This window comes from Cherax quadricarinatus, unplaced genomic scaffold (genome assembly GCF_038502225.1).
Source record: "Cherax quadricarinatus isolate ZL_2023a unplaced genomic scaffold, ASM3850222v1 Contig333, whole genome shotgun sequence".
Classification (NCBI taxonomy): Eukaryota; Metazoa; Arthropoda; class Malacostraca; order Decapoda; family Parastacidae; genus Cherax; species Cherax quadricarinatus.
The window spans coordinates 57,724-84,498 of NW_027195359.1; the positions used below are offsets into that span (position 1 = coordinate 57,724).

At 37.8% G+C, this 26,775-nt stretch overlaps 1 protein-coding gene across 3 annotated transcripts; it reads right to left on the reverse strand.

Moving 5' to 3' along the window:
• Positions 1 to 2,134: 2,134 nt before the first annotated feature.
• On the reverse strand, positions 2,135 to 26,508 carry LOC138851320 (sphingomyelin phosphodiesterase 5-like). 3 transcript variants are annotated; one of them, XM_070080339.1, is made up of 10 exons: positions 26,429 to 26,508; positions 24,555 to 24,728; positions 23,892 to 24,131; positions 17,445 to 17,562; positions 10,917 to 11,061; positions 9,411 to 9,523; positions 7,243 to 7,317; positions 5,969 to 6,122; positions 3,745 to 3,953; positions 2,135 to 2,965 (listed from the first exon to the last, which is right to left on the reverse strand). In XM_070080339.1, the coding sequence occupies exons 2-10, from the start codon at positions 24,716 to 24,718 to the stop codon at positions 2,753 to 2,755; spliced, it is 1,431 nt and encodes a 476-aa protein (XP_069936440.1). In that variant the 5' UTR covers positions 24,719 to 24,728; positions 26,429 to 26,508; the 3' UTR covers positions 2,135 to 2,752. The 3 variants fall into 3 exon arrangements, with proteins under 3 accessions (XP_069936440.1, XP_069936441.1, XP_069936442.1); XM_070080340.1 differs by having other exon boundaries at positions 26,449 to 26,499; XM_070080341.1 differs by lacking the exon at positions 26,429 to 26,508 and adding an exon at positions 26,175 to 26,414.
• Positions 26,509 to 26,775: the final 267 nt, after the last annotated feature.

A 26,775-nucleotide genomic window follows, 5' to 3' on the forward strand; every position in this document is an offset into this window, starting at 1 on the left:
TACAGTGGTCAGAATTTAGCAATTTTGCCAATTTCACACAAATTTCAAAAGATGCCCATTTCCGAATAGGGTCCAGAATAAACAAGAAAGACATTCCTGGCACTAAAATGACATTTCCTCTAGTCATTAGTCACGTCTCAAGGCCCCTCTTATATTCTTTTGCTTTCCACTTTGAATTTTTATTCTCACAAAAAATATAAGATTTACTGTTATGCAGACTACTGCATTAGTGTAAAAAATGGTATAAATATTATTGGTGCACTTGTGAAAGAATATTAGACTCACCAGTTGACGTGTATTGCACACTTGGCACGATTTGTTTACTTTTGAAGTTTGGTAAAAATCGAACATTTCTGCTACTTTGAGCTCAATTTCAAGGCACCTTTCATTGTAAAACCAGTCAAAATCATCTCAATTTCTGTAATATGTCTTCCATTCTATAAAATGAGACCAAGAAAACTAGAATACAACAATAAATACCATACGAAAATAAACTGCAAAGTCGCTGATTTATTAAAAAAAAATGGTCAAAGTTTTTTTTTTCCCATTATGCACTGTGTGCTGCAGGATTTTTTTTAGACTGTGCACACTGACCACATAGACCCATTCTTTAATATGAAGGCCTACCAGCTTTCTCTCACTAGATTTGAGGCCGCTAGAATTTATGAGTACTAGTACGTCAAAAACCCCTACGCGTAAGACGTACTAGTACGACCAAAACCCTCAAAGGGTTAAACAGTATAAAACTGTCATCTTAATCATCAAGTTTTGATTATATCTAAGAAACAATGATATTAACTGTATTACATATTTTGTTTACAAAAAGTACTAAACCCACATGGGTCATTCAGTGGTACTGCACATTAATAAACAGCAATACTGGAATGTATTTCAAGCAAATACTCTGCAGCCTAAAATTATATTTCATAAATAGAAGACAAATATAATTTAACAACCTCATGAACCAGCTAATTAATTCAGCACTATAACACACAAAATGTGTGGATTATCTTGATGCAAAAAATATATAAGCTTTGAAATTATGTAAGAGATCTGTTGGACAAGGTTAACCATAGAAGTGATGAAGAATAAAAAGGTGAGTGGTGCACTGAGGTGTCTGTGGAGACAAAAAAAACATTATCCATGGAGGCAAAGAAGGGAAGTACAAGAGTATAGTGGTACCAACACTCTTATATGGGTGTGAAGCATGGGGTGTGAATGCTGCAGCGAGAAAGAGGCTAGAGGCAATGCCGATGTTATGTCTAAGGGCAATGTGTGGTGTAAATATTATGCAGAGAATTCGTAGTGTGGAAATTAGGAGGTGTGGAGTTTCTAAAATTATTATTCAGAGGGCTAAAGATGGGCTATTGAGGTGGTTTGGTCATTTAGAGAAGATGAAGCAAAAGAGTATGACTTGGAGGGTGTATAAATCTGTAGTGGAGGTGGAGAGAAGGAGGGGTAGGGGTTGTCCTAGGAAAAGATGGAGGGGGTAAAACAGGTTTTGTGTGCAAGGGGCTTGGACATGCACAGGCATGTGTGGGCATGATACATAGGAGTGAATGGAGACAAATGGTTTTTGGGACCTGACAAGCTGTTGCAGTGTGAGCAGGGTAATATTTTGTGAAGGGATTCAGGGAAACTGGTTAGCTGGACTTGAGTCCTGGAGGTAGGAAGTACAATGCCTGCACTTTAAAGGAGGGGTTTGGGATATTGGCTGTTTGGAGTAACATCTAAAGTGTCGTATCTGAGCGCCTCTATAAAGACAGTGAATAAGTGTGAATGATGGTGAAAGTTAGAATTCTTCCTCCATAAGCCATGCATGTCGTAAGAGGCAACTAAAATGCCAGGAGTAAGGGGCTAGTAACCCCTTCTCCTATGTACATTACTAAAGTTAAAAAGAGAAACTTTTGTTTTTTCTTTTTGGGTCACCCTGCCTCGGTGGGATATGGGCCAGTTTGTTGAAAGAAAGAAGAAAGATGGTGAAAGTGTTGAATGGTGTTAAGTGTTTCCTTTTTGAGTCACCTTGCTTTGGTGAGAGACGACTGACATGTTGAAAAAAAAATTTACCATGCTAAATGCATAACTTCAACAAGAACCTTTTAAAGTGCATTTGTATGAAGAATCATGTTCAAAATTCTGATAAATAATATTTTAATCATACATTTTTTTATCTAAGTACTCACTCTAAAACAATAATTTTTTATTATTATTGTATTCATGGGGGAAGTGCTAAACCAGTAAGGGTTATGCAGCACCAAGGGAGATGGGAGGCATTCATATCTGATCCTAGGAAAGGAAGGGTGAGCCCAATTCCTTGGCTTGGATCAAGAGCCCCTCAAAGGAGTGCAAACTATGGTATTATTGATGGTATACAATGCCAAGTTGACAAAGAAGACACATGTGCAACACCTGGATATCTATATTGTCAATATATAAGGTCTGTCTGCATGTCTCTGCTTTAGGCTGAAGGATTGACCACCATTTATCAAGGCTGTTCCAGTTGCCTGTATTCGACTGAAGCAGCCTGCTCAGGTGAAATGTTTTTTCAATAAAGTTACCCAAGTGTTGCAATGTGTCTTATTCATCACTAGTGTAAAATACATTTAAAAATGAAAACTAACATATCAGTTATTTTGTCAACAGTAACTAAAATGCTCAAATTAAAAATATATATCTCCTTTAACTTCAATAATACTCATACAAGCTTTTCTTTAAGCTTGCATCCTGCTACTAGTATTTAGCAAAGAAACATTTAATATTGTTTTCTCTCCAGCATTAAAGCTACAGGGATATGATCCGTAAGCCCGGCAATGACAGTGCTGAACCAAAATGCTGAAGGTGAGACCTCATCGCCATATCTTACAATCAGGTGATCTATCCTTCGCCGGCCACCTTCTCTTAGAGGATGCAGTGCTCCTGATGGATCTAGACTGGGGGCAATCCACATCATATCCAGCTGCTGTTCCTGCAGAGATTATTATAACTGATGAGTAATTATAAAATGTATATACTGTACATTAAGAAAGAACTAAATAAATGATGGTGAATGAGTTTTCTACTGTGGGTCAACCATTGAGGGAAAACAAAAAATCTTGAAATTATGTATTGCATCAATGAATCCACTAAACTGTACCATTAATGCAAATTTTGCTTAATAATGAATTCTACTTTCAAAATATTAGTATGACAAAGTGGAATCCCAATCCTCAATAATTTGTAAATGGAATAGTTGGAAACTACACTGCAAAGAATAATTCTTCTCCATTACAAACCATGGTGTAGATATGCAAATGTCCTACATTTATAGCTCAAGAAAAAATATAAAACAATATAAAAGATTCTTCTTGAGGTCAGGATAATTGGGCAGTAATTTGAGGGTAATGACTTATCTGCTCATAGCATTCACTACTACTATACTGTATTTTTTTTTTTAACAAGTCGGCTGTCTCCCACTGAGGCAGGGTGACCCAAAAAGAAAGAAAATCCTCAAAAAGAAAATACTTTCATCATCATTAAACACTTTCACCTCACTCACACATAATCACTGTTTTTGCAGAGGTGCTCAGAATACAACAGTTTAGAAGCATATACATACAAAGATACACAGCATATCCCTCCAAACTGCCAATATCCCAAGCCCCTCCTTTAAAGTGCAGGCATTGTACTTCCCATTTCCAGGACTCAAGTCCAGCTATATAAAAATAACCAGTTTCCATGAATTCCTTCACAGACTAATTAAGTTACCTTCACAGTGGCATCCAGAATATAGCGTCTCCGCTGAATATCATCAAGGAGAATTTTCCGAAAAGTTTCAGGGTTCTGTACTAATGGATGGTGAAGCATACGTTGGCGGTGTTCTGTGCCGATTGTCCAAGGCTGGTCATCTCCTGCACACACCCGGCATGGATCCTCGTATTCATTCCACAAAGGAAGAACTTGGGTTCCCCTGTCACCTAATAGAGCAGATATAAAATAATTGAGATTCAATCCTTGCATGTATAAGTGGTTTTGGATATGACCCTCTTAGTAGCACACAACACCTAGCTTGCTGTTATATTAGTGTGTATAGAATTTTTACATATATAAAGTGCAGTATCACCTTGCCTTGGTGGGATATGGCAGGTTTGATGAAAAAAAAATCCTAATAAACACTTAGTTTTTTATTTTTACATTAATAATCTCCCATCCAGATAAGAAGATCCAAAGAAGAAAACACATTTATCATCACTCATTCAACAGTTGTCTTGCCAGAAGTGCACAAATATCACAACTCAAATGGCTCTCTGAGCCACATCCTCACTCATCCTTCAGAGTGTAGGTACTTGATTTCCTATCTCCATAACTCAAAATCGGTCAGACAAACTAGTTTCAGGTAAGCAGTTTAGAGTCCTTATTCACATAAAACTTCATTTTGACATGAAAAAAGTGACTATGGGATAACACTGGAAACCCCTTTAGAAAATGTCATACCAATTCCTACAAGACACTTCCTTCTGATAGCCACGGTATAGCCTAAGATGCTCAGTTAAGTCCTAGTTCACCATCATTTAAACTACTGTTACCCAAATGTTGTGATATACAAGACCTGCATGAACATCAATCCAGTTGGCATTTGAAAATAAAAAAGATTAGGAGGCAGAAATCAAGGCCACCAATGTTCCATAGAAGATGTGTTTTATATTGTACTTTGTATCAAGTAGAGTTTTCTGTTAAAAAAAAAAGGAGAGCCCTACTTTAGAATCATACTCAATAAACTGTGCTAAAAATGGAGGAAGCAGCTGGGTAGATCATCAGAGGAAGCAGCTTTTTAAGCAGGGTGAAATCTGAGTGAATATAAACAGGAAGGAGGAATCTACAAGTATGAAAAAGGATTTCTGTACTCAACCAAGATCAAAAACAGTACCATAACAAAGTATGTCCCTGTTGTTGCATTTATACCAGGACTGGTGACCTCAGACAAGCACAGACGTAATAACAAACAGAGAATAATGCTACAAACACACAGAGAGCAAACTAATGCTAATTAACAAACATTTTATTTTCTAGTCAGAAAACTGCTGTACAGTACAGTATATAAAATATATTAAGGTACTAACAGAGCCACAGAAAGCATTCAAGAACAAAACAAATAGATGTATTTTATTTATTAAAATTTTAAGAAAATTTCTGGTAAAGTTCCTCACAAAAAACTACCATGAGAAACCTCAAAAAAAAAACAGAGGCAAGAAAGGAAAACTATTACAACAGATAGAAGATATTCTAATTGAAAGAAAAATGCAAAAAGTGTAATATCACTAGTGAGATGCCACAAGGAATTGCTGGAGCTTGTCTAACAATGTTTCTAACTTACACATTTAAATAAAAACATTTGAAGTATTCAGTACAGTTTCAGAAGGGACATCCAAAAAAAAATAAATACTGAGATATTTTAGTTCAAATATACAGTTCAAAACTTTACAACACAATTTCCTTTTCTTACAAACAAATTTCCTAAGCCCCCTCAATAAGAACATAAGAAAGAAGGAACACTGCAACAGGCCTACTGGCCCATGCGGGGCAGGTCCATGTCAACCCCCGGCTTAGGCCAAAGGCCCAACCAGTCAGGTCACCTCCGCATTAAGGAAGGAGCACAGCATCTGACCCAGTAGCAGAAACTAGTGCTAATTCTAAGCCTTTCAAGAGAAAGGTCTAGAATTAGGGTTAATATGATTGAGGTGTATAAATGGAAAACAGGAATGAATAAAGGGGATGTAAATCGAGTGCTAAAAATATCTAGCCTAGACAGGACTTGCAGCAATAGTTTTAAGCTGGAAAAATTCAGATTCAGGAAGGATATAGGAAAGCACTGGTAATAGAGTTGTGGATGATTGGAACAAACTCCCAAGTACCATTATAGAAGTTAAGATGCTGGGTAGGTTCAAGTGCATCAGTATTAATATCAGTAATTCTGCATCCAACATGAGCCTACCTGATGACATATTATCACAGTTGAAATCTCCTCCAATTACAGCAAAAACCACAATTTCACTATCAGCATTATGGGTATCTCTGATGAAACTCTTCATCCACAGCCGGACTTCCTCCAGCTGATGAACCAACACTTGATCCTTTCCTTGGAAAGCCTGGTAAATAAGAGGCTCCTCATAATGTTAAAACATTAAAAGGTAATCTACACTAAGCTCATGGGACTTCAGTGATTTCTTATCTGGAATTCAGATAAGAAATTACTGAATGTTTCTGAAATTTCAAAAGCAATTATGGTAATTAAATTTTTAAATAATAATTTGGAAAACTCTAATTCAGATTTTTCAAACTACTGTAAATACTTTCCCAAAAATTTTGTTCTGATTATTATATGAATATTAGAATTTTCTGAGAAGAAATATTTCTATCTTCTTTTTGAAATTTCTCTCCAATTCACACTTTTTCTGAATTAGAGAGAATACAACATTTTCCCAAAATATCAATTATAAAAATTCTTTGAAAATCTTAATTAGAATATTTTCAGCTGAAATGTGCAAAAATTCTAAATCTCTTCAGTTCTAAAAAAAAAAAAAGTCAAATAAGGGAAATTTGCTGTTTACATTATTTGTAATTTTCTGTGTCTTCACATATCTACATTCTCAGCTTCAGGTAATCCAATGTTAATGCAAGTAAATAAACTCTCTTAACTCTAACTAATGCTCATACTCTCGTTTTTTTTTTTTAAATCCTCTTACAAATTCTTTGCTGTCTAAATAATCAAAACTGGGTGAAACCAGAATGGGAACCAGTCATGAGTGGCATTCCACAAGGATCTGTTTTGGGTCCTTTGTTGTTCATAACATTCATTAATGACCTTGAAGGAATAAGAAGCAACACAAGTTAATTCACAGACAACACAAAAAATAGGCCAACAAGTAAATTTTGAGGGAGATACCACTAAAATCTGATTTACCCACATCAGTCTTGCAGTAGAAAATTCAACTGTCTTAACAGAGAGCTTATCACTACAATAATTATAAAATAGTAATATAATCATCAAGCAAGAACAAAAGGGCACAATACCATGACCGGAGCAATACACAAATAACCCACACATAAGAGAGAGAAGCTTATGACTCGGTCTGACTTGGACCATTTACAAGTGTCACTTGTAAATGGCTCAAGTCAGACCGAAACTTAGTCATTAGCTTCTCTCTCCTATGTGCGGTTTATTTGTGTAATGATCATCAAGCCTATATATTTTAAACAGCACCTCACCTGTGTGTGTGTGTTGGCAACATAACCAACAGCCTGCATGTCCACATCATTTTTCTTCAATGATCCCAAGTCAAGCTGTAAATGATGATATATATTCAGTGAAAACAATCTTGTTGTAAATTAAATATGCATACTAATAAAAAACACTGTTCCCACCACATCCATAGTCATCATTATCACATTTTTTTTTTTTTTTTAACATTGTACCTATCTACCTTTGAGAATATTTACAAAATAATAAATTACAATACAAAGAATATATTTCCCAGAAGTGCACACACTGACGAGGTCAAGTGACCTAAGCAAACTAGATACTAACTTCTGTGTCATAATAATGTTGGTAGATTACCAACAGTATGTTAGGTAAAGGGACACATGCAACTAATGCGACATTTTATTGTGGCATTATCCTTTCCAATTTATGAGACCTGGGAAAATTAACTCCCAAAGCTTGAGCTTTGGGAGTTAATTTTCCCTGAATGCAAATATGTACACTATGTAACAGATATGCAGTAGAGTCTTTTCTATGCTGAAAAGTGAATAGGAAGCTAATAATCTGCAAAATAATGGGTTTGACTTCAAATGACAATTGTATTGCTTTAGCTAAATAAATTCATGCCAGAAGTTAAATGTTGCCTATGCTGCACTGCACTTTTTTTTAAACATGATGGCTGTCTTTCATTGAGGTAGGACAATCCAAAAGAAGGTAAACATATTCACTATCATTCCTTCAATAGATGTTTTGTCAGGAATGTGCTGACATCACAGTTCAAATAACCCTTCAAACTTCAACATCCCGGCCCCTACCTCAGAGTACAGGCACAGTACTTCCCATCTCCAGGACTAGTCTGGCTAACTGATTTCCTTGAATCCCTTCTTAAATGTTAACTTGCTCACACTCCAACAGCACAGCAAGCTATAAAAATCACTTGTTTCAATTCATTCTAATCTAACATGCTCAAAACCTCCTTTACCCCTTCCCTCCAGCTCTTCCTGGGGTGACCCCTATCCCTCCTTCCTTCCACCCAAGAATTATACACTCTTTTTCCTTGCTACATGCTCAAACTACTTCGAGAACCCCCTCCTTTGATAACCCCATACCATCTTCTAATTTCTATGCTGTGAATTCTCTGCATAATACAGTATTCACACTACACTTTGCCCTCCTTGTTGCAATGTTTAAATCCTATGCCTCACACCAATATAACAACAGTGGTATCACCAAATCTCTGGTACACTCGCCTTTACTTTGCTTCCATAAACTCCTTTGTCCCCACCCCTACATACCATCCACCTTTTTTTTCCTCTGTCAATTCTATGGTTCACCTCATCTTTCATAGACCCATCTGTTGATAGGTCCACTCCCAAATATCTGAAGGCATTAACATCATCCATACTCCCTCCCTCCAATCTGATATCCAATCTTTCATTGCCTAGATTATTTTTTTGTTAGCCCTCATCACCTTTGTGTTTGCTATGTTCACTTTAAAAATCCTTCTCATACACTCTCCCAAATTCCTCCACCAACTTTTGCAACATTTCTTCAGAATCTCCTAAAAGAACCTTGTCATCAGCAATGAGCAGCTGTGACAGCTTCCAATTTGTATCAGATTCATTATCTTCCTCAGCCCACACCTCTGTCCAACACCTTAGTACAGTATTCACTTCTTTTACAACACCATCTGTAAATATATTAAACAACCATGGTGACATTACACATCCATGTCTAAGGCTTACTTCTAAAATATTAAATTAAAATCCCAGTCGCTGGAGTCAATGCCCGATTAAGATGTTCGGCAGGTTACAGAGCTGTATGTGATGGCTCGGGCACCATGTGTGAGGCACAAGTACTTATGCTAGAAAAATGTATACAAGGAATGAGAGGCCACAAAACATCACCCACTGAAAAATTATTTCTTCCCATAAAAACAAATGTCATGTTGGCTTTAAAATAATTAACAAATGTGTACCTGGTTAAATATTTTTACATATAAAAATAATGTAAGCTTATTAGCATGGTGATAAAATACAATAAATTTTCATAGGTTATCTAATGCAAGTTTAGAAGAAATGTCACTAATTAAATCAACAATTTTCTTAAATTGTTAATTTTCTATATGAAAATTTTGTTGTATTAGACAACAGTATTACAGACATATGATTCTTACCTTTACCAGGAGAACTCCATAACAAATTAATTTCCCATAACTGGTGTTGTATGTGAATGGATGGAAATTTGCCTCTAAAATTGGATACTCCGATGCTAAGAACAACCCACTTCCTGGGAATAAAAAGTTGGAATTATATCATTATGAATGCTGATATACTGCAAGCATGATGGAGATAATTTGAGTAGTTACAGAAAAATTTATAATAGATATTAACTGAAAAACTGAATTTAGAGGCATATTCATAAAATCTTCTTTTTGCATTTAGTAATTTATACAGGAGAATGGGTCACTAGCCCCTTGCCCACTCAGCGAGTCCACTATATGTTATTTTTGGTTTTTGAACATCATGGTGGTAGGAGGTGCTCCTTACAATTTTCGCTCTGCAAATATTAATTTCTTGATTTAACCCTGTTGCAATGAGTACTGAAGGTGCATTGTGCACCACTGATGTTTAAATCAATTAGCCTATGATAAAACTGGTTTTGCTATACATCGTTTCACTTAAAATCGCAGTTTCCAAGAACCTATCAATGATATACTATAGTCATAGTCATCTGGCAATTTTTTTTTATCTGGCTTAGTGAAAAAAAAAAGACATAAATGCAATATAATGCAATCCTTTATTGACAAACATTTTGCCCACTGTATGGGCAAAATACTATTAATTAAAAATCACATTATACTGCATTTGTGTTTCTATTTTCCATAAGTCAATATTTTATGCCATTTCCCTCTAAGCTGGTATGGTAAATAGTCAACCATATTATTCAGTGTAATGACCAGCTGGCTGATTGTTGTGGGTTACATCCTAGGGGTTAGGTTTTGACATACCTGGAGTTTACCTGGAGAGAGTTCCGGGGTTCAATGCCCCCGCAGCCCGGTCTGTGACCAGGCCTCATTAAATAAGTCAAGGAAGGATAACAATTTTTAGTCTATAAATCCAACCAAATAAATAGAATTACCCTTAAAACTGGGACTGGTTTGCCTCATTCCACAGAAAGGGTGCAAACAAATATAATACAAGAGGGCCTACACTTATACAACAAGTTAGATTTCAGGCTACTGCTGCAAAGCAAAAATTTTTGTAAAGTGAAACAGCCTTTTTTTCACTTTCAAATGCATATAAAAATCTGATAACATGTTATATATTAAGTGAGCAATAGAGCTAGGCCTAAAAAAGTGAATATACAGTACACACATTACTTACCTTAAAATATTTCCATCCTTAGCTTATAATGAGTGTTGAATATATTTATTGTACGAAGTCCAAATAAATAAAGAATAGGTATAACTGCATACTGCTGCATTAGTGAAACATTGTAAAGCAAAGCACTGTAAAGCAGGACCTGCTTGTACAGTTCTATGTGGTGCAGCACTGCAAAACAGTCATTAAATAACATACATAATATGCATTTTTCCTGCTTTAAAAGATTTTTTACTTTCCATAACATGATAAAAATCTGACCTTTTCTCGTTACAGCAAGATGAATGTGTATAACTTACCAAGAAGGCAAAAATTGGTGTCCATGCGATGAATACCCACATCATAGATTATATAAGGATACTTGTGCTTTAAATGCTTGATCAGTTGTGATCCAAAGAGCCTTAGGAACACTTCTTGAAGGATAAACACATTGACTTCCGGTAGCTGAAAAAAAGATAGATCATTTATAGTACAAAAACTGTATGTCACATAATGGTAATCACTTGGCAAGGCAGCAGAACAGGAAAATTAAATGTGCAACTCCATGGTGTTCATGATAACTAGTTAGTTGGCACTGAGTCCTAGAAATGGGAAACACTGTGCTGGCACTCTACAAGAGCGGTGAGAGTGTAGCAGTTCACTGAGCTGTGATGTCAGCATACTTCTTGCAAGGCAGCAGTTGAATGAATGACAATGAATGTGATTTTTCTTTCTTGGTTACCCTTCCTCAGTGGGAGATAGCTACTATTAAAAAAAAAAATAACTCCAGGATTTCACTTAAGGTGTTTTACAAGTCTTCCTCAGGGGAATATACACTGTACAAAAGCTTCAAGTATCATCTTTTATTCCAGTGGGAGTAAATTAATTTCCTCCTCCACAGAACCACTTTGGTTAAGAATAAAGGTAATCAAATTTGTGAACCATTCACAATTAACTCAAAAATTGGAGATAATTGTTAATTATGTTCTGCTAATATGATATATTTTATCTTCCCAAAATGTTCTGCATGTACCCTGTGGAAATAAACTATTATTATTGCTATTATTATTATTATAATTATTTTTTTTTTTTTTTTTTTTTTCAACAAGTCGGCCGTCTCCCACCGAGGCAGGGTGACCCAAAAAAAGAAAGAAAATCCCCAAAAAGAAAATACTTTCATCATCATTCAACACTTTCACCACACTCGCACATTATCACCGTTTTTGCAGAGGTGCTCAGAATACACAGTTTAGAAGCATACACATATAAAGATACACAACATATCCCTCCAAACTGCCAATATCCCAAACCCCTCCTTTAAAGTGCAGGCATTGTACTTCCCATTTCCAGGACTCAAGTCCGACTATATGAAAATAACCGGTTTCCCTGAATCCCTTCACTAAATATTACCCTGCTCACACTCCAACAGATCGTCAGGTCCCAAGTACCATTCGTCTCCATTCACTCCCTACCTTTATCTAAATACTGTTCACATATATGCTTCAATGTAAACACTTGATCTACACATCCCCTACCCACTCTGAAACCTCCTTGCTCATCCGCAATCCTACATTCTGTCTTACCTCTAATTCTTTCAATTATAACCCTACCGTACACTTTTCCTGGTATACTCAGTAAACTTATTCCTCTATAATTTTTACAATCTCTTTTGTCCCCTTTCCCTTTATATAAAGGGACTATACATGCTCTCCGCCAATCCCTAGGTACCTTCCCCTCTTTCATACATCTATTAAACAAAAGTACCAACCACTCCAACACTATATCCCCCCCTGCTTTTAACATTTCTGTCATGATCCCATCAGCTCCAGCTGCTTTACCCCCTTTCATTCTACATAATGCCTCACGTACCTCCCCCACACTTACATTCTGCTCTTCTTCACTCCTAGAAGATGGTATACCTCCCTGACCAGTGCATGAAATTACTGCCTCTCTTTCTTCCTTAACATTTAAAAGTTCCTCAAAATATTCTCGCCATCTACCTAATACCTCCATCTCCCCATCTACTAACTCCCCTACTCTGTTTTTAACTGACAAATCCATACTTTCCCTAGGCTTTCTTAACTTGTTTAACTCACTCCAAAATTTTTTCAAATTTTCATTAAAATTTCTTGACAGTGCCTCTCCCACTCTATCATCTGCTCTCCTTTTGCACTCTCTCACCACTCTCTTTACCTTTCTTTTACTCTCCATATACTCTGCTCTTCTTATAACACTTCTGCTTTGTAAAAACCTCTCATAAGCTACCTTTTTCTCTTTTATCACACCCTTTACTTCATCATTCCACCAATCCCTCCTCTTTCCTCCTGCCCCCACCCTCCTATAACCACAAACTTCTGCCCCACATTCTAATACTGCATTTTTAAAACTATTCCAACCCTCTTCAACCCCCCCACTACTCATCTTTGCACTAGCCCACCTTTCTGCCAATAGTCGCTTATATCTCACCCGAACTTCCTCCTCCCTTAGTTTATACACTTTCACCTCCCTCTTACTTGTTGTTGCCACCTTCCTCTTTTCCCATCTACCTCTTACTCTAACTGTAGCTACAACTAAATAATGATCCGATATATCAGTTGCCCCTCTATAAACATGTACATCCTGGAGCCTACCCATCAACCTTTTATCCACCAATACATAATCTAATAAACTACTTTCATTACGTGCTACATCATACCTTGTATATTTATTTATCCTCTTTTTCATAAAATATGTATTACTTATTACCAAATCTCCCCATTTACATTTAACCCCTGGCACCCCAAATTTACCTACTACTCCCTCCATAACATTTTTACCCACTTTAGCATTGAAATCCCCAACCACCATTACTCTCACACTTGATTCAAAACTCCCCACGCATTCACTCAACATTTCCCAAAATCTCTCTCTCTCCTCTACACTTCTCTCTTCTCCAGATGCATACATGCTTATTATAACCCACTTTTCACATCCAATCTTTATTTTACTCCACATAATCCTTGAATTAATACATTTATAGTCCCTCTTTTCCTGCCATAGCTTATCCTTCAACATTATTGCTACTCCTTCTTTAGCTCTAACTCTATTTGAAACCCCTGACCTAATCCCATTTATTCCTTTCCATTGAAACTCTCCCACCCCCTTCAGCTTTGTTTCACTTAAAGCCAGGACATCCAGCTTCTTCTCATTCATAACATCCACAATCATCTCTTTCTTATCATTTGCACAACATCCACGCACATTCAGACTTCCCACTTTGACAATTTTCTTCTTCTTATTCTTTTTAGTAATCTTTACAGGAAAAGGGGTTACTAGCCCATTGTTCCCGGCATTTTAGTTGACTTTTACAACACACATGGCTTACGGAGGAAAGATTCTTATTCCACTTCCCCATGGATATAAAAGGAAAAGTAATAAGACCAAGAACTATTAAGATAAAATCAAAGAAAACTCAGATGAGTGTGTATAAATAAACATGTACATGTATGTGGTATGTGTAGTGTGACCTAAGTGTAAGTAGAAGCAGCAAGACATACCTGTAATCTTGCATATTTATGAGACAGACAAAAGACATCAGCAATCCTACCATCATGTAAAACAATCACAGGCTTTCGTTTTACACTCACTTGGCAGGATGGTAGCACCTCCCTGGGCGGTTGCTGTCTACCAACCTACTACTATATTATTATTAATTATTATTATTATTTAATGCTTTGGTCAGTCCTGAACATATGACAATAGTTCAGTATGGATTGAAACATCATCTGAAGATTTATTTTGAACTGTTAATTACTTGTAACTTCTTGTTGTGGTCATGTTCTAGTGACCTTCATTCTTGTTCTTAACCTTGTATGAAGAGTCATGGTATAATTAACTATGCTTGACATGGCAAATTCTTTCATCAATTCCCCAAAAATATATCCCTACCCTAATAGCATAAAATATAAAAGAAAATAATTTTAATGATAAGCTGAGTGTTTATTATGCCAGTTGCTTCACATTCCTTATCATCTGAACTGACATGCTGTTCTATAAGTGTAAAGAATAAAAAGGCACAATACCGTGACTGGAACAATACACACATACCAGCACATAGGTGAATGACTTACGACGAGATTTTGGCCCAACCGCCACCATTAACTAGTCACGTGGCTAGTTAATGGTCCAAGGCAGACCAAAACATTGTCATAAGTTTTATTCTCCCATGTGCAGAAATTTGCGTATTGTTCTATATGCATGTCAAAATCAGGGGTGAATGTATTTGCATCAAGTACCTGCTCTTCCACTGAACTAGTAACCTTTGTTATCAACCAGGTACTATATTTACATCAGTAACTAGAAAATACAACGTGAAACCAAATACCAAACATGGATAAGGCCTAAACCACTTTATAAATGCGGAATCAGGCTCCCCCCCAAAATTTCCAAAATGTATAAAATGGTGCCTATATAAACACACAATTATACAAAACTTAGCACAGTATTTGGACACTGGGGAGATATATGACAACACCTGAGCAACCATCTGTTTTTAGTAATTTATAGCCAAATGATAGATTTTTTAAATTAAATTAAGAATTTTCCCTATTAAAAAAAATCTGATTATCAGATATTACTCCAGACTTTAAAGTGTATATTTTTGTATAACAAAAATTTCCAGACACACATTACTGTAGTGTAATAAGTACCTTCCCTGATGTATTAGCACTTGTATATCAAAACACTGTACTGTGAAGTGTTGTTAACTGAGGACCTCTCATATCATAACTTAAAAAATTACCACCATATTATTAACTGCACTCTATGTTTGGAAGATGGGAAATACAATGACTACTTTGAAGGATGGGTGAGGATGATAGATAAGACACATAGGCAACAGTTAGGCAACTTTATTCCGAAACGTTTCGCCTACACAGTAGGCTTCTTCAGTCGAATACAGAAAGTAGGCAGGAACAGTAGAGATGTCAAGACGATGTAATCAGTCCATCACCCTTGAAGTCGTAGAATTTGAGGTTGTCAGTCCCTCAGCCTGGAGAAGTTCAGTTCCATAGTCAGGAACTATCTGAAGATCAAGCGACAGTGCGGAGACTTAAATACTGTCAGAAGGAGAGGTGCATAGTAGTAGTAGTAGTAGTGAGAATGTAGCCACTGAGAGGTCAGGTCCCTCTCAGATCCAACAGTTCTCACTTGAAAGGGTTGTCCAAGGTGTTTTCTGTACCAAGAGGCCATGTGTTGCAGTGTATGACAAGATGAACATCAAAATGGTATAAAATACCGACAGGTTGGTAGGTAAGACACATAGGCAACAGTTAGACAACTTTATTCCGAAACGTTTCGCCTACACAGTAGGCTTCTTCAGTCGAATACAGAAAGTAGGCAGGAACAGTAGAGATGTGAAGACGATGTAATCAGTCCATCACCCTTGAAGTCGTAGAATTTGAGGTTGTCAGTCCCTCAGCCTGGAGAAGTTCAGTTCCATTGTCAGGAACTATCTGAAGATCAAGCGACAGCGCGGAGACTGAAATACTGTCAGGAGAGGTGCAGAGTAGTAGTAGTAGTGAGAATGTAGCCACTGAGAGGTCAGGTCCCTCTCAGATCCAACAGTTCTCACTTGAAAGGGTTGTCCAAGGTGTTTTCAGGGCTGTTTGAATTGTGTACAATTCTAGCAAGATAGCTATTAAATGAGTGATGATGAATGTGTTTCCTTTATTGGGTCACCTTACTTTGATGGGTGATGTGAAAAATATAAAAATCACAGCATAATTATTCAACTGATGAAGATTTATCCAAGTTATATAATATTTCAATTTCCTTAATAACTGTACTGTAAGTTTAATGTGTTATCTTTTTGATATACTGTCTACTCTTAATTTTTTAACACACCAGCCATCTACAACCAAGATTGGGTGACCCCAAAAAATGAAACACATTCACCATAATTCATTACACAGTTCTCTTGCCAGAAGTGTGCAGTCTTCACAGTTTAAATGACCCTCCAAACTACAATATCCCCACTCCTTCAGAGTGCAGGCACTGTCCTTCTCACCTCCAGACCTCAAATCCAGTAACCTTGAATATTATTAACATATTCATGAGAAAGTGCTAAACCCATAGGGGTTGCACAACACTATACAACACCAGAATAATGGGAGACAGTCACGTTTGATCCGAGGAAAGGAAGTGTAGCTCCAATTCCTTGGATAAGCATCCCTTCCTTGACATCAAGATATTCCCTTTGAATGGCATTTATCACTGAAATATCACTAGCCACTACTAACTTCCTCTTACATGGCATAATAAGTCTGAAATTTCTTGCAATGTTAGCATGTACACTCATACTTGCTGCACAACTATCAACCTGCAGATACTGGGTGCCAAGAAATGACAGGTATCTCTAATCACGAGTGGTAAATCTTAGAAAAGTTTGTTTCCTGAGCTTAGGTGCTTTCCCTGTACTACTGATTTCAGAGCCTAACAAAAGCCTTCCCAGCATCATAAATTCCTGGAGTCTTGAAGTCCAAATTTGTAAAGCCCTGTTAGCAAAATTTTGCCCAGAAAATTTATTCACTATCCTACACGGCATCCTCTTCACAATGGGTGAGACCACAATTGAAAAATACATATTTTTGTCAAAAAACTAAAGATAGTGCATGAAGCATACTGTGATGAAAGTGGGTAAGAATTAAGAGAATATTAGGCAACCCTCACTTTATCAACCCTCATTATTTATGAGAGTGAAGGTAAAGTTTTGAACTTCATTCAACAATATTCCAATAAACTACTGGTATGGTAATTAAAGCCTGACATTTCAAAGTTTCTACTAATGTACTATATATTAATAATCCTACCTTACTCTGAACAATATCTTCCCTGTTCACTGGAGACTGGAGATTCTGATTAAGATTTAACAAAGGATTTTGATGAAGGAGACGTCTAGCAATCTCATTCACTCGCCAGTACACATTCCTGATAAGAAGATCAACATGAAAAATATTTAAGCCTTCAAGCAGAAGAGTTAAGCAATGAATCATTGTTATAAATAATATGTACAATGAGAGTATACTTCCCAGTCTTCTACTTGAATATACTGTACCTAAACTACTTAATGCATACAATGAATGTTGTAGAGTAACATGTTACTTTTGTGATAAATGGTTTAAAAAACCAACAAGTTGAAGATTGAGACACTCATACAACATATGGGAATCTTTATTGAGGAAACATTTCACCACACAGTGGCTTCATCAGTCCAATACAAAGCAGAAAGGTGTAAGGAGAGGTGGAGTTTGAGGTAATCAGTCCCTCAGCCTGGAGTCGATGTGTTCAGTCCATCAATCTTGTAGAATGTACAGCATAGGGCCATAGACGTGGCTCATATACTGTAGTCAGGTGAGGCAAAGCAGGAGGAGGCGGGGTCATAGTGGAACCGTCCACTAGTCTAAGTAGGTCTTCGTCCACAGGTTGGACATGTTTTGAAGAATTCTTTGTATCAAGATCCCATGATGCTGCAGTGTCTGACAGATGTGATAAATGGTTTAAAAAACTGACATGTTGAAGATTGAGACACTTATGCAGCATATGCTGTACATTTTACAAGATTGATGGACTGAACACATTGACTCCAGGCTGAGGGACTGATTACCTCAAACTCCACCTCTCCTTATACCTTTCTGCTCTGTATTGGACTGATGAAGCCACTGTGTGGGGAAACATTTCCTCAATAAAGATTCCCATACGTTACATAAGTTTCTCAATCTTCATGTTACTTTTGGTAGAGATGGAAAAAAAAAAAACAGGCATTACAGAGTAATTATTCTGCATATATGAAAGTGCTTTAAAGAGGTAATTAAAAGAATGAATATGCTGAAAGACCTGTGGATCAATACACATAACAGTATACTACTGATCAATATATATCAGTATCTCTGTATGTATCAATATCTCTATACTGTATGCAGTTGCCCCAGTGATTCCTCAAAGAATGTGGCCATGACAACCAAACCACTAGGCAGCTCTATGTAAATAAAATTCTAGACACTATAACCTGTACGCCCTCCTGGAACCTCTCCCGTATGTAGTTTTCCATTATCTTTCAAGAAATTGTCTGCCTACCTATCATTATAGTTTGCTGAATTTTTTTCGCTTTTTAACTGACATTCACCATCACTCATCCAATCACTGTGAAGCCAGAAGTCTGCTAACATCCCAGTTCAGATGATCCTCCAATCTGCAACATCCTCACACTTCCTTCAGAGTGAAGGCACTGTGCTTTACTCTATTCAGTTCTTAATGCAATCCTATCATCAATCATTCTTTCCATATGTCCAAACTATCTTAGAGATATATTATAGATAATTCATTATTACTTATTTCTCTTCATTTACTAATACTGTACCACAAGCATTTCACAAACAGATATTGGAGAAGGGAAAAACTTACAAATATATTAAGTGTCCCTCTGCTACAACGATATTATACAAATATATTTTCCAACGTGAAAGAAAATAATTCATGTTAAATAGAAATATTTCACACTCTTGCTTTAAAAAATACAAATATTGTTTGTACAGTAGTTTCAGATTTTTTATTCAAAATTCCCTTTCTGGATTAAATTTATAATATTCAGTTTTCACTTCACAAGTGCCCTGTGTATGTTTTGAAATAGTTCTTATTCCTGTAATTTTGTACTTACTCTTCCATTTAAGAGGACTGATTTGATGATTCCTGTAACATTAACAGGTAACAAACAAACACAAGGAAAACAATGTGAAAATGTAAGTGGGAGTGGGAGTGAGACACAGGTGGTTGGAAAAAAAAGGTAAAAAAAAAAAAATGGAAAGGAACATTATTTAAGGAACTAGCTAGCATGAGCTGCGGTTCATGTGGCATGGATTTCACACTATAATACGTAGAGAACATCAGATTTTTTTTTTCAAACAACAGCCATCTCCCACCAAGGCAGAGTGACCCAAAAAAGAAAAACAGTTTCCTCTTTTTTACACTGAATATTAAATTTATACAGGAGCAGGGGTTACTAGCCCCTTACTCTCAGCATTTTAGTTGCCTCTTACAACACACATGGCTATGGGAGGAGTGATTCTTCTCTGCTTCCCCATGCAGAAACCTCAGAAATATACAGGAGAAAATCTGCAACAACAGAAAAAATCTGTTTGTTACAGAATTCAGCTATTACTGCAATCACTAAAACCAATCTCATCTCTATTCACCATAATCACCATTACTGGCAAAGATCTAAATAAACTGAGCAAATGGAATGACAGATGGATGATGAAATAAAATGTTGACAAATGACATGTAATGGAAATAGAAGAAAGTGAAACCAGGTTGCATAAAAAATGTATGTTACCTGGAGAGGGTTTCGGGGGTCATGCCCCCATGGCCCGGTCTGAGATCAGGCCTCGTGGTGGATCAGGGTCTGATCAACCAGGTTGTTACTGCTGGCTGCAGGCAAACTGATATACGAACCACAGCCCAGCTGGTCACGTACTGACTTTAGGTGCCTGTCCACCGCCTTCTTGAAGACAGCCAGAGGTCTATTGGTAATCCCCCTTATGTATGCTGGGAGGCAGTTGAACAGTCTTGGGCCCCTGACACTTACTGTGTTGTCTCTCAGTGTACTCGTGGCATCCCTGCTTTTCATTGGAGGAATGTTGCATCTCCTGCCGAGTCTTTTGCTTTCATAGGGAGCGATTTTTGTGAGCAAGTTTGGTACTAATCCCTCTAGGATTTTCCAAGTGTATATTATCATGTATCTTTCTTGCCTGCATTCCAGGGAATACAAATCAAAGGACTTCAACTGTTTTCAGTAATTTAGGTGCTTTATCACACTTATGTGTGCCATGAAAGTTATTTGTACACTCTCCAAGTCAGCAATTTCACCTTCCTTGAAGGAGGCAGTTCAATGTACAGCAGTATTCCTGCCTAGAGAGCAAGCAATTTGAAGAGAATCATCATGGGCTTGGTGTCCCTAGTTTTGAAGGTTCACATTATCCATCCTATCATTTTTCTAGCAGATGTGGTAGATACACTGTTGTGGTCTTTGAAGGTGAGATCTTCTGATATTATCACTCCCAGGTCCTTCACATTAATTTTTCACTCTATTGTTTGGTTAGAATTTGTTGCATACCCTAATACAGTTTTAATTTTCTCAAGTTTTCCATATCCGAGTAGTTGAAATTTCTCTTTGTTGAACTTCATATTGTTCTGAGTCTCCCACTTGAAAATTTGGTTAATGTCTGCTTGGAATCTTGTGGTGTCTTCGATGGAGGACATTGTCATGGCAGTTCGGGTGTCATCCACAAAGGAAGACACATGTGTCAGATATGAGGATGAGGAATAGGATGGGAGCAAGTACTGTGCCTTGTGGAACAGAGCTTTTCACCATAGCTACCTCAGACTTTACTCTGTTTACTATTACACTTTGTGTTCTATTTGTTAGGAAGTTATAAATCTATCTACCAACTTTTCCTGTTATTCCTTTATCATGCATTTTGTGCGCTATTACACCGTGGTCACACTTGTCGAAGGCTTTCACAAAGTCTGTGTATACTATATCCGCATTTTGTTTATCTTCTACAGAATCCAGGACCTTGTCATAGTGGTCCAGTAGGTGGGACAGGCAGGTGTGACCTGCTCTAAACCCATATTGCCCTGGGCTGTGTAATTGATGAGTATCTAGGTGGTTTGTGACCTTGTTCTTACAACCCTTTCAAAGATTTTTACGATATGAGATGTTAGTGCTATTGGTCTGTAGTTCTTTGCAATTGCTTTACTGCCACCTTTGTAGAGTGGAGCTGTCTGTTGTTTTAGTGAGTGTTGGACGACCCCCGTGTCCATGCTCCCTCTCCATAGAATGCTGAAGGCATGTGGCAGGGGTTTCTTGCAGTTCTTGATGAACACGGAGTTTCATGAGTCTAAGCCTGGGGCAGAGTGCATGGGCATGTCAATTATTGCCTTTTCAAAGTTTTTTGGTGTTAGGATAATATCAGAGATTTTTGAGATGACTAAATTTTGGGTCTCAGTCATAAAGAATTCATTTAGATTATCAACCCTTAGTCTGGTTAACGGCTCGCTGAACATTGAGTCATACTGAGACTTTAGTATCTCATTCATATCTTTGCTGTCATCTGTGTATGTCCCATCTCGCCTAAGCATGGGCCCAATACTGGATGTTGTTTTACACTTAGATTTGGCATAAGAGAAGAAGTATTTTGTCTTTTTTTTAATTTCCCTTATAGATTTTAGTTCTTCCTGAGATTCTTGTCTCCTGTAAGATTTCTTAAGCTTAAGTTCGATATTTGCTATTTCTCTGACCAGTGCCTCCCTTTGTATTTCAGATATATTGGCCCCTCTCAGCAGCTCTGTGATTCTTTGCCTTCGCCTGTATAGGGAGCTTCTCTGTCTTTCTAGTTTACATCTTCTCTTTCTTTTTCTTAATGGAATGTGCCTTGAGCAGACTTCAAGTGCCACAGAGTTAATTTTTTTTCCTAGGCAAAGGTTCAGATCCATATTTTTTAGGATATCTTTCCAGCTTGTTTCATTTAGGACATGGCTGACTTGATTCCATTGTATGTTTCTGTTATTGAAGTTGAATTTTGTGAAGACACCCTCATACAATTTGGTGAGTATCATACGAAGGGATCTAGGGATTATTTTTAATGAAAATATCATCATGAGATCATACAAATGAAACTGTGAGAACTACATATGCCATACCTGATAACTATAAAACAGGCTTTAAATATTTCGAGGGCAAAATTCAGAAAAAAATTTGACAATGTATATTGGGCCAAAATTAGAATAGGCAAGTACTCTGGGGTGTTCATACATATAAAAAAAGGGCAAGTCAATCAGCAAGAAAAATTCTAAAGAGCCACAAATGAATCCTAGAGCTAAATTATGAATAACGATGAAAGGCTGAAAACAATGAAGATGCATACGCTGGATGACAGAAGGAAGAGAGATGATGCGATAGCATGAAAGCTTATGAACAATATGACAGAATAAAGACAATTTGATTACCTTCAAATGGGATGACAAGAGGTCACAGATACAAATTAAAAAAATAAAACCAAAGGGAGAAATCTGAAAAAAAAAAAAATACATGATGGACATATTAATGAAGACAAACCACTGCAAACATAGCCCTACTCCTCTAGCTACAAATAGGTAATTTCAGTACTTCTGACTTCATACCTGGAGAGGGTATACTCCAGGTATAAAGTCAGGTATATGTCATCACATACAATTTTTCTTTAAAGTACATTACATTCTGCTACCGTAGTACAGTGTGTGTTTACATATACCAGCAGCTGTTTAAAGTTAAATATTTATTTTTAATCATGCACATTAAAAAAAAAATTTTATATTTTGAAAAATACTGAAAGACAGCAGTCTAACTTTGTTATGTTTGTCGCATTATAGATCCATCAAGAGGAGGCTCTGCCACTAGCATAGCCAAGAAATCCTTGGTTTAGCAGACCTCAATCTAACAGTTTCTAGAAATACAGGACAATGTCCACTGGATCAAATGATTTAAAACCAAGATCCTGTTGCTTAGTTGGCAATGTTTCTCGCCTTGCACACTGAGTGTCCATAGTTCAATCCCTGGCACAGGTGGAAATGTCGAGCATGTTTCCTTACACCTGCTGTCTCTGTTCACCTAGCAGTAAGCAGGTACCTGGGTGTTAGTCAATTGGTGTGGGTCACATCCTGGGGGACAAGAATGAAGGACCCCAATAAGGCAGACAATCCTTGATGCCACACTGACTTTCTTGGGTTATCCTGTGTGGCTAACCCTCTGGGATAAAAATCCGAACAAATCTTATCTTAACAAACAAAGTCAGTTGATAACAGAATGGTCTATTATTTTTATGACCATTGTAAAGCTATCTCATCTCCATCTACCACAATCACCATTACTGGTCACCTGCTTCCTTCCATGAAAGGTATAGAATTTTTAACAGACTAGAAATTGTAATAATGGTAGAATTTCCTTCAAAATGTTAGGTAAATGGACACATGAAAAACTAATGTGACATTTTATTGTGGCAACATTTCACTCTCCAGAAGTTTAGTCAAGCTGTAATAGCTCCTGGAGAGCAAAACGCTGCCACAATTACTAGTTGCAACTGTACCCATTTACCTAAAAGACTAGAAATAAGCTCCCTACTTGTTATTTTATTACAATACTGTAATGGTACACAATACCAACATATCCTGACCGTGCTGAAGTGAAAAGTCACTGGTTGGTTTTGTACATCTGTATTTCTTACCTGTTGTTGTTTATGCGTCCTATAATCTCCAAGCACAGGAGCAAATTTGCAGAACACAGGGTGAACTTGGACTGACAGTAGTGTCCTTCAGAGGGATACCGACTCTGACTTGAAGAAACAGAGTAGAATGGTTGAATGTTGACATATGAGTTGAGAAGCACCCACAGGATGTATCCCACAAGAGCAAATGGACTTAACACAAATGCCAAGATGAAAAAAATTGGGCCCAAAACTGCAAACCTACAGAATAAAAAGGAAACAAACAGAAGTAATTTATTTTGCATGTAACACACTTGAAAGGTTTTGAATCAAGATCTTATAGTAATAATAAAAAGAAATAGTATATCATATTTTCAAGGTGTAAGATCATAATTTATAAAACACACACACACACACACACACACACACACACACACACACACACACACACACACTCCAGGGCAAGAAGCTTGGACTCGACCCCTGCAACCTCAACTAGGTGAGTACACACACACACACACACATACACCACACACACACACACACACACACACACACACACACACACACACACACACACACACACACACACACACACACACACACACACACAGGGCCAGCAGCTATGACTCAATTCTTGCAACCACAACTAGGTGAGTACACAGGCTCAAGTAATAATGAGACCTCATAAACATGAAGAGGAATGCGGATTTGTCAAAAGTGGTGATCCAGTAGCAGGAGCCAAACAGGGAGATGGCATGGAGAAATGGGACTGTCAATATGCTGATAAGGGTGTCCACAACTTCCCATATCTTTTTGTCATACCGTGACTCTCTAGGAGGAGCCATTGCAAATTTCCTGGAATGAAAACTGCAAGTCAGTGACAAATATAATACTGAACTGTAATTAATGCTAAACAGTTTGCTTTAATTCTATCTGTTTAGGAATCAAATCTGCCCAATAAAAGTCACCAACTAATTAAGCAAACAAAAGTCTTAACCAGAAATATGACTGAGTCATGAAGAGAGGAGCTTAATACTTTCACTGTCTCCATGTACAGCTATGTTGTTGAAGTCAGCACTGCTCATGTAGATCTACATCTATAACATAGCTGAACCCCTTGCCAAGAAACTTCATCATCGCTATCCCACATAAGAACATAAGAATGGAGGAACACTGCAGAAGGTCTACCCATATACTTAGCCAATCTCTCTTCAAAGCTACCCAAGGTATTAGACTATGACCCTACTTGGTAAATTGTCACACGCAGCATTCTCCACCTGACCCAGCATTCTCAACCTGACTTCATCCTATAAATACTCACGTACCTTCCACCCAGGTAGATCTGTTTGTGACTTGATAAAGCCCACTGTGTGAGCGAAATGTTGTCAATAAAGAATTACACTGTACTGCTTATGTGTTTATATATCCACTATTTGACATTACCGAATCATACTTTGGTTCAATTGTACGTAATTTACGATAAAAAACCATTGTAAAAGTCATGAATGAGATCTAAATAAACTTATATCATGAAGCCTTTGGTTGTCATGCCAAAACTTTTCAATCCAGCATATCCTCCATCTCAAAAATGCTATGAACTGTTTGAAACCCTTCATGACAATAATAAAGATGCTACGAATAATAAAGTGAAGAACATGGATGGAAATAAATCGCTCTGATATTTTTGGGGGGTTATCCTAGGTAATTTGCACATATGTTACTATATATGATAGTTTATGTAGCTGTATTTATGTGAACATGTGCCTAAATAAACTTATTTATTGCCTAATCTACTTAAACATAGTGCACAATACCACATACACCCGACATTACCACATACACCAGCCGGCTAGTTACCCACCCAACCAGCCAGCCACTCAGCCAGCTAGTTACCCAGCCAGCCAGCCACTCAGCTGGCTAGTTACCCACCCAACCAGCCAGCCACTCAGCCGGCTAGTTACCCACCCAGCCAGCCAGCCACTCAGCTGGCTAGTTACCCACCAAGCCAGCCAGCCACTCAGCTGGCTAGTTACCCACCCAACCAGCCAGCCACTCAGCCGGCTAGTTACCCACCAAGCCAGCCAGCCACTCAGCCAGCTAGTTACCCATCCAATCAGCCACTCAACCAGCTAGTTACCCACCCAACCAGCCAGCCACTCAGCCGGCTAGTTACCCAGCCAGCCAACCACCCAGCCCGCTAGTTACCCACCCAACCAGCCAGGCACTCAGCTGGCTAGTTACCCAGCCAGCCAGCTAGTTACCCAGCCAGCCAGCTAGTTACCCATCCAATCAGTCACTCACCCAGCTAGTTATGCACCAAGCCAGCCAGTCACTCAGCCGGCTAGTTACCCAGCCAGCCACTCAACCGGCTAATTACCCATCCAGCCAGCCACTCAGCAAGCTAGTTAAAGCCACTCAGCCAGCTAGTTATCCACCCAGACAGCCACTCAGCCAGCTAGTTATCCACCCAGACAGCCACTCAGCAGGCTAGTTAAAGCCACTCAGTCAGCTAGTTATCCACCCAGACAGCCACTCAGCAAGCTAGTTAAAGCCACTCAGCCAGCTAGTTATCCACCTAGCCAGCCACTTAGCCACAAAGCCTCCCAGACAATGTTGTTGTTTATGTGGTTATTCAGGGCCACTAAAGCCACCTTAATGAACCCTACCTCCCGGGAGTCCGGGAAAAATATGCTGCATGAAATGTGGGCTGAAATGAAAAGGAAATGGAGTTTCTTCCTGAAAAAAAGAAACGTGTAGTTAGTCGTGATGCCTGATATATATATTATAATCAAAAAGGAAGCTCTAAACCACAAGGGCTATACAGCCGTGCTGCCTGAGCAGTTAGTTTATTGTGCACCCACAGCTCATCCTGGGAGAGGTAGCTCATAAAAAAAAAATAGGA

What these genes read in the sequence shown, in the direction of transcription:
- LOC138851320 (XM_070080339.1), bottom strand. Translation starts at nt 24,718, where the DNA reads ATGGCTCCTCCTAGAGAGTCACGGTATGACAAAAAGATATGGGAAGTT. An exon ending in ATGGAGTTCTCCTGGTAAAG is followed by an intron (nt 7,318 to 9,410) that starts GTAAGAATCATA and finishes CATCATTTACAG; the next exon opens with CTTGACTTGGGATCATTGAA. An exon ending in TTCTGGATGCCACTGTGAAG is followed by an intron (nt 2,966 to 3,744) that starts GTAACTTAATTA and finishes TAATCTCTGCAG; the next exon opens with GAACAGCAGCTGGATATGAT.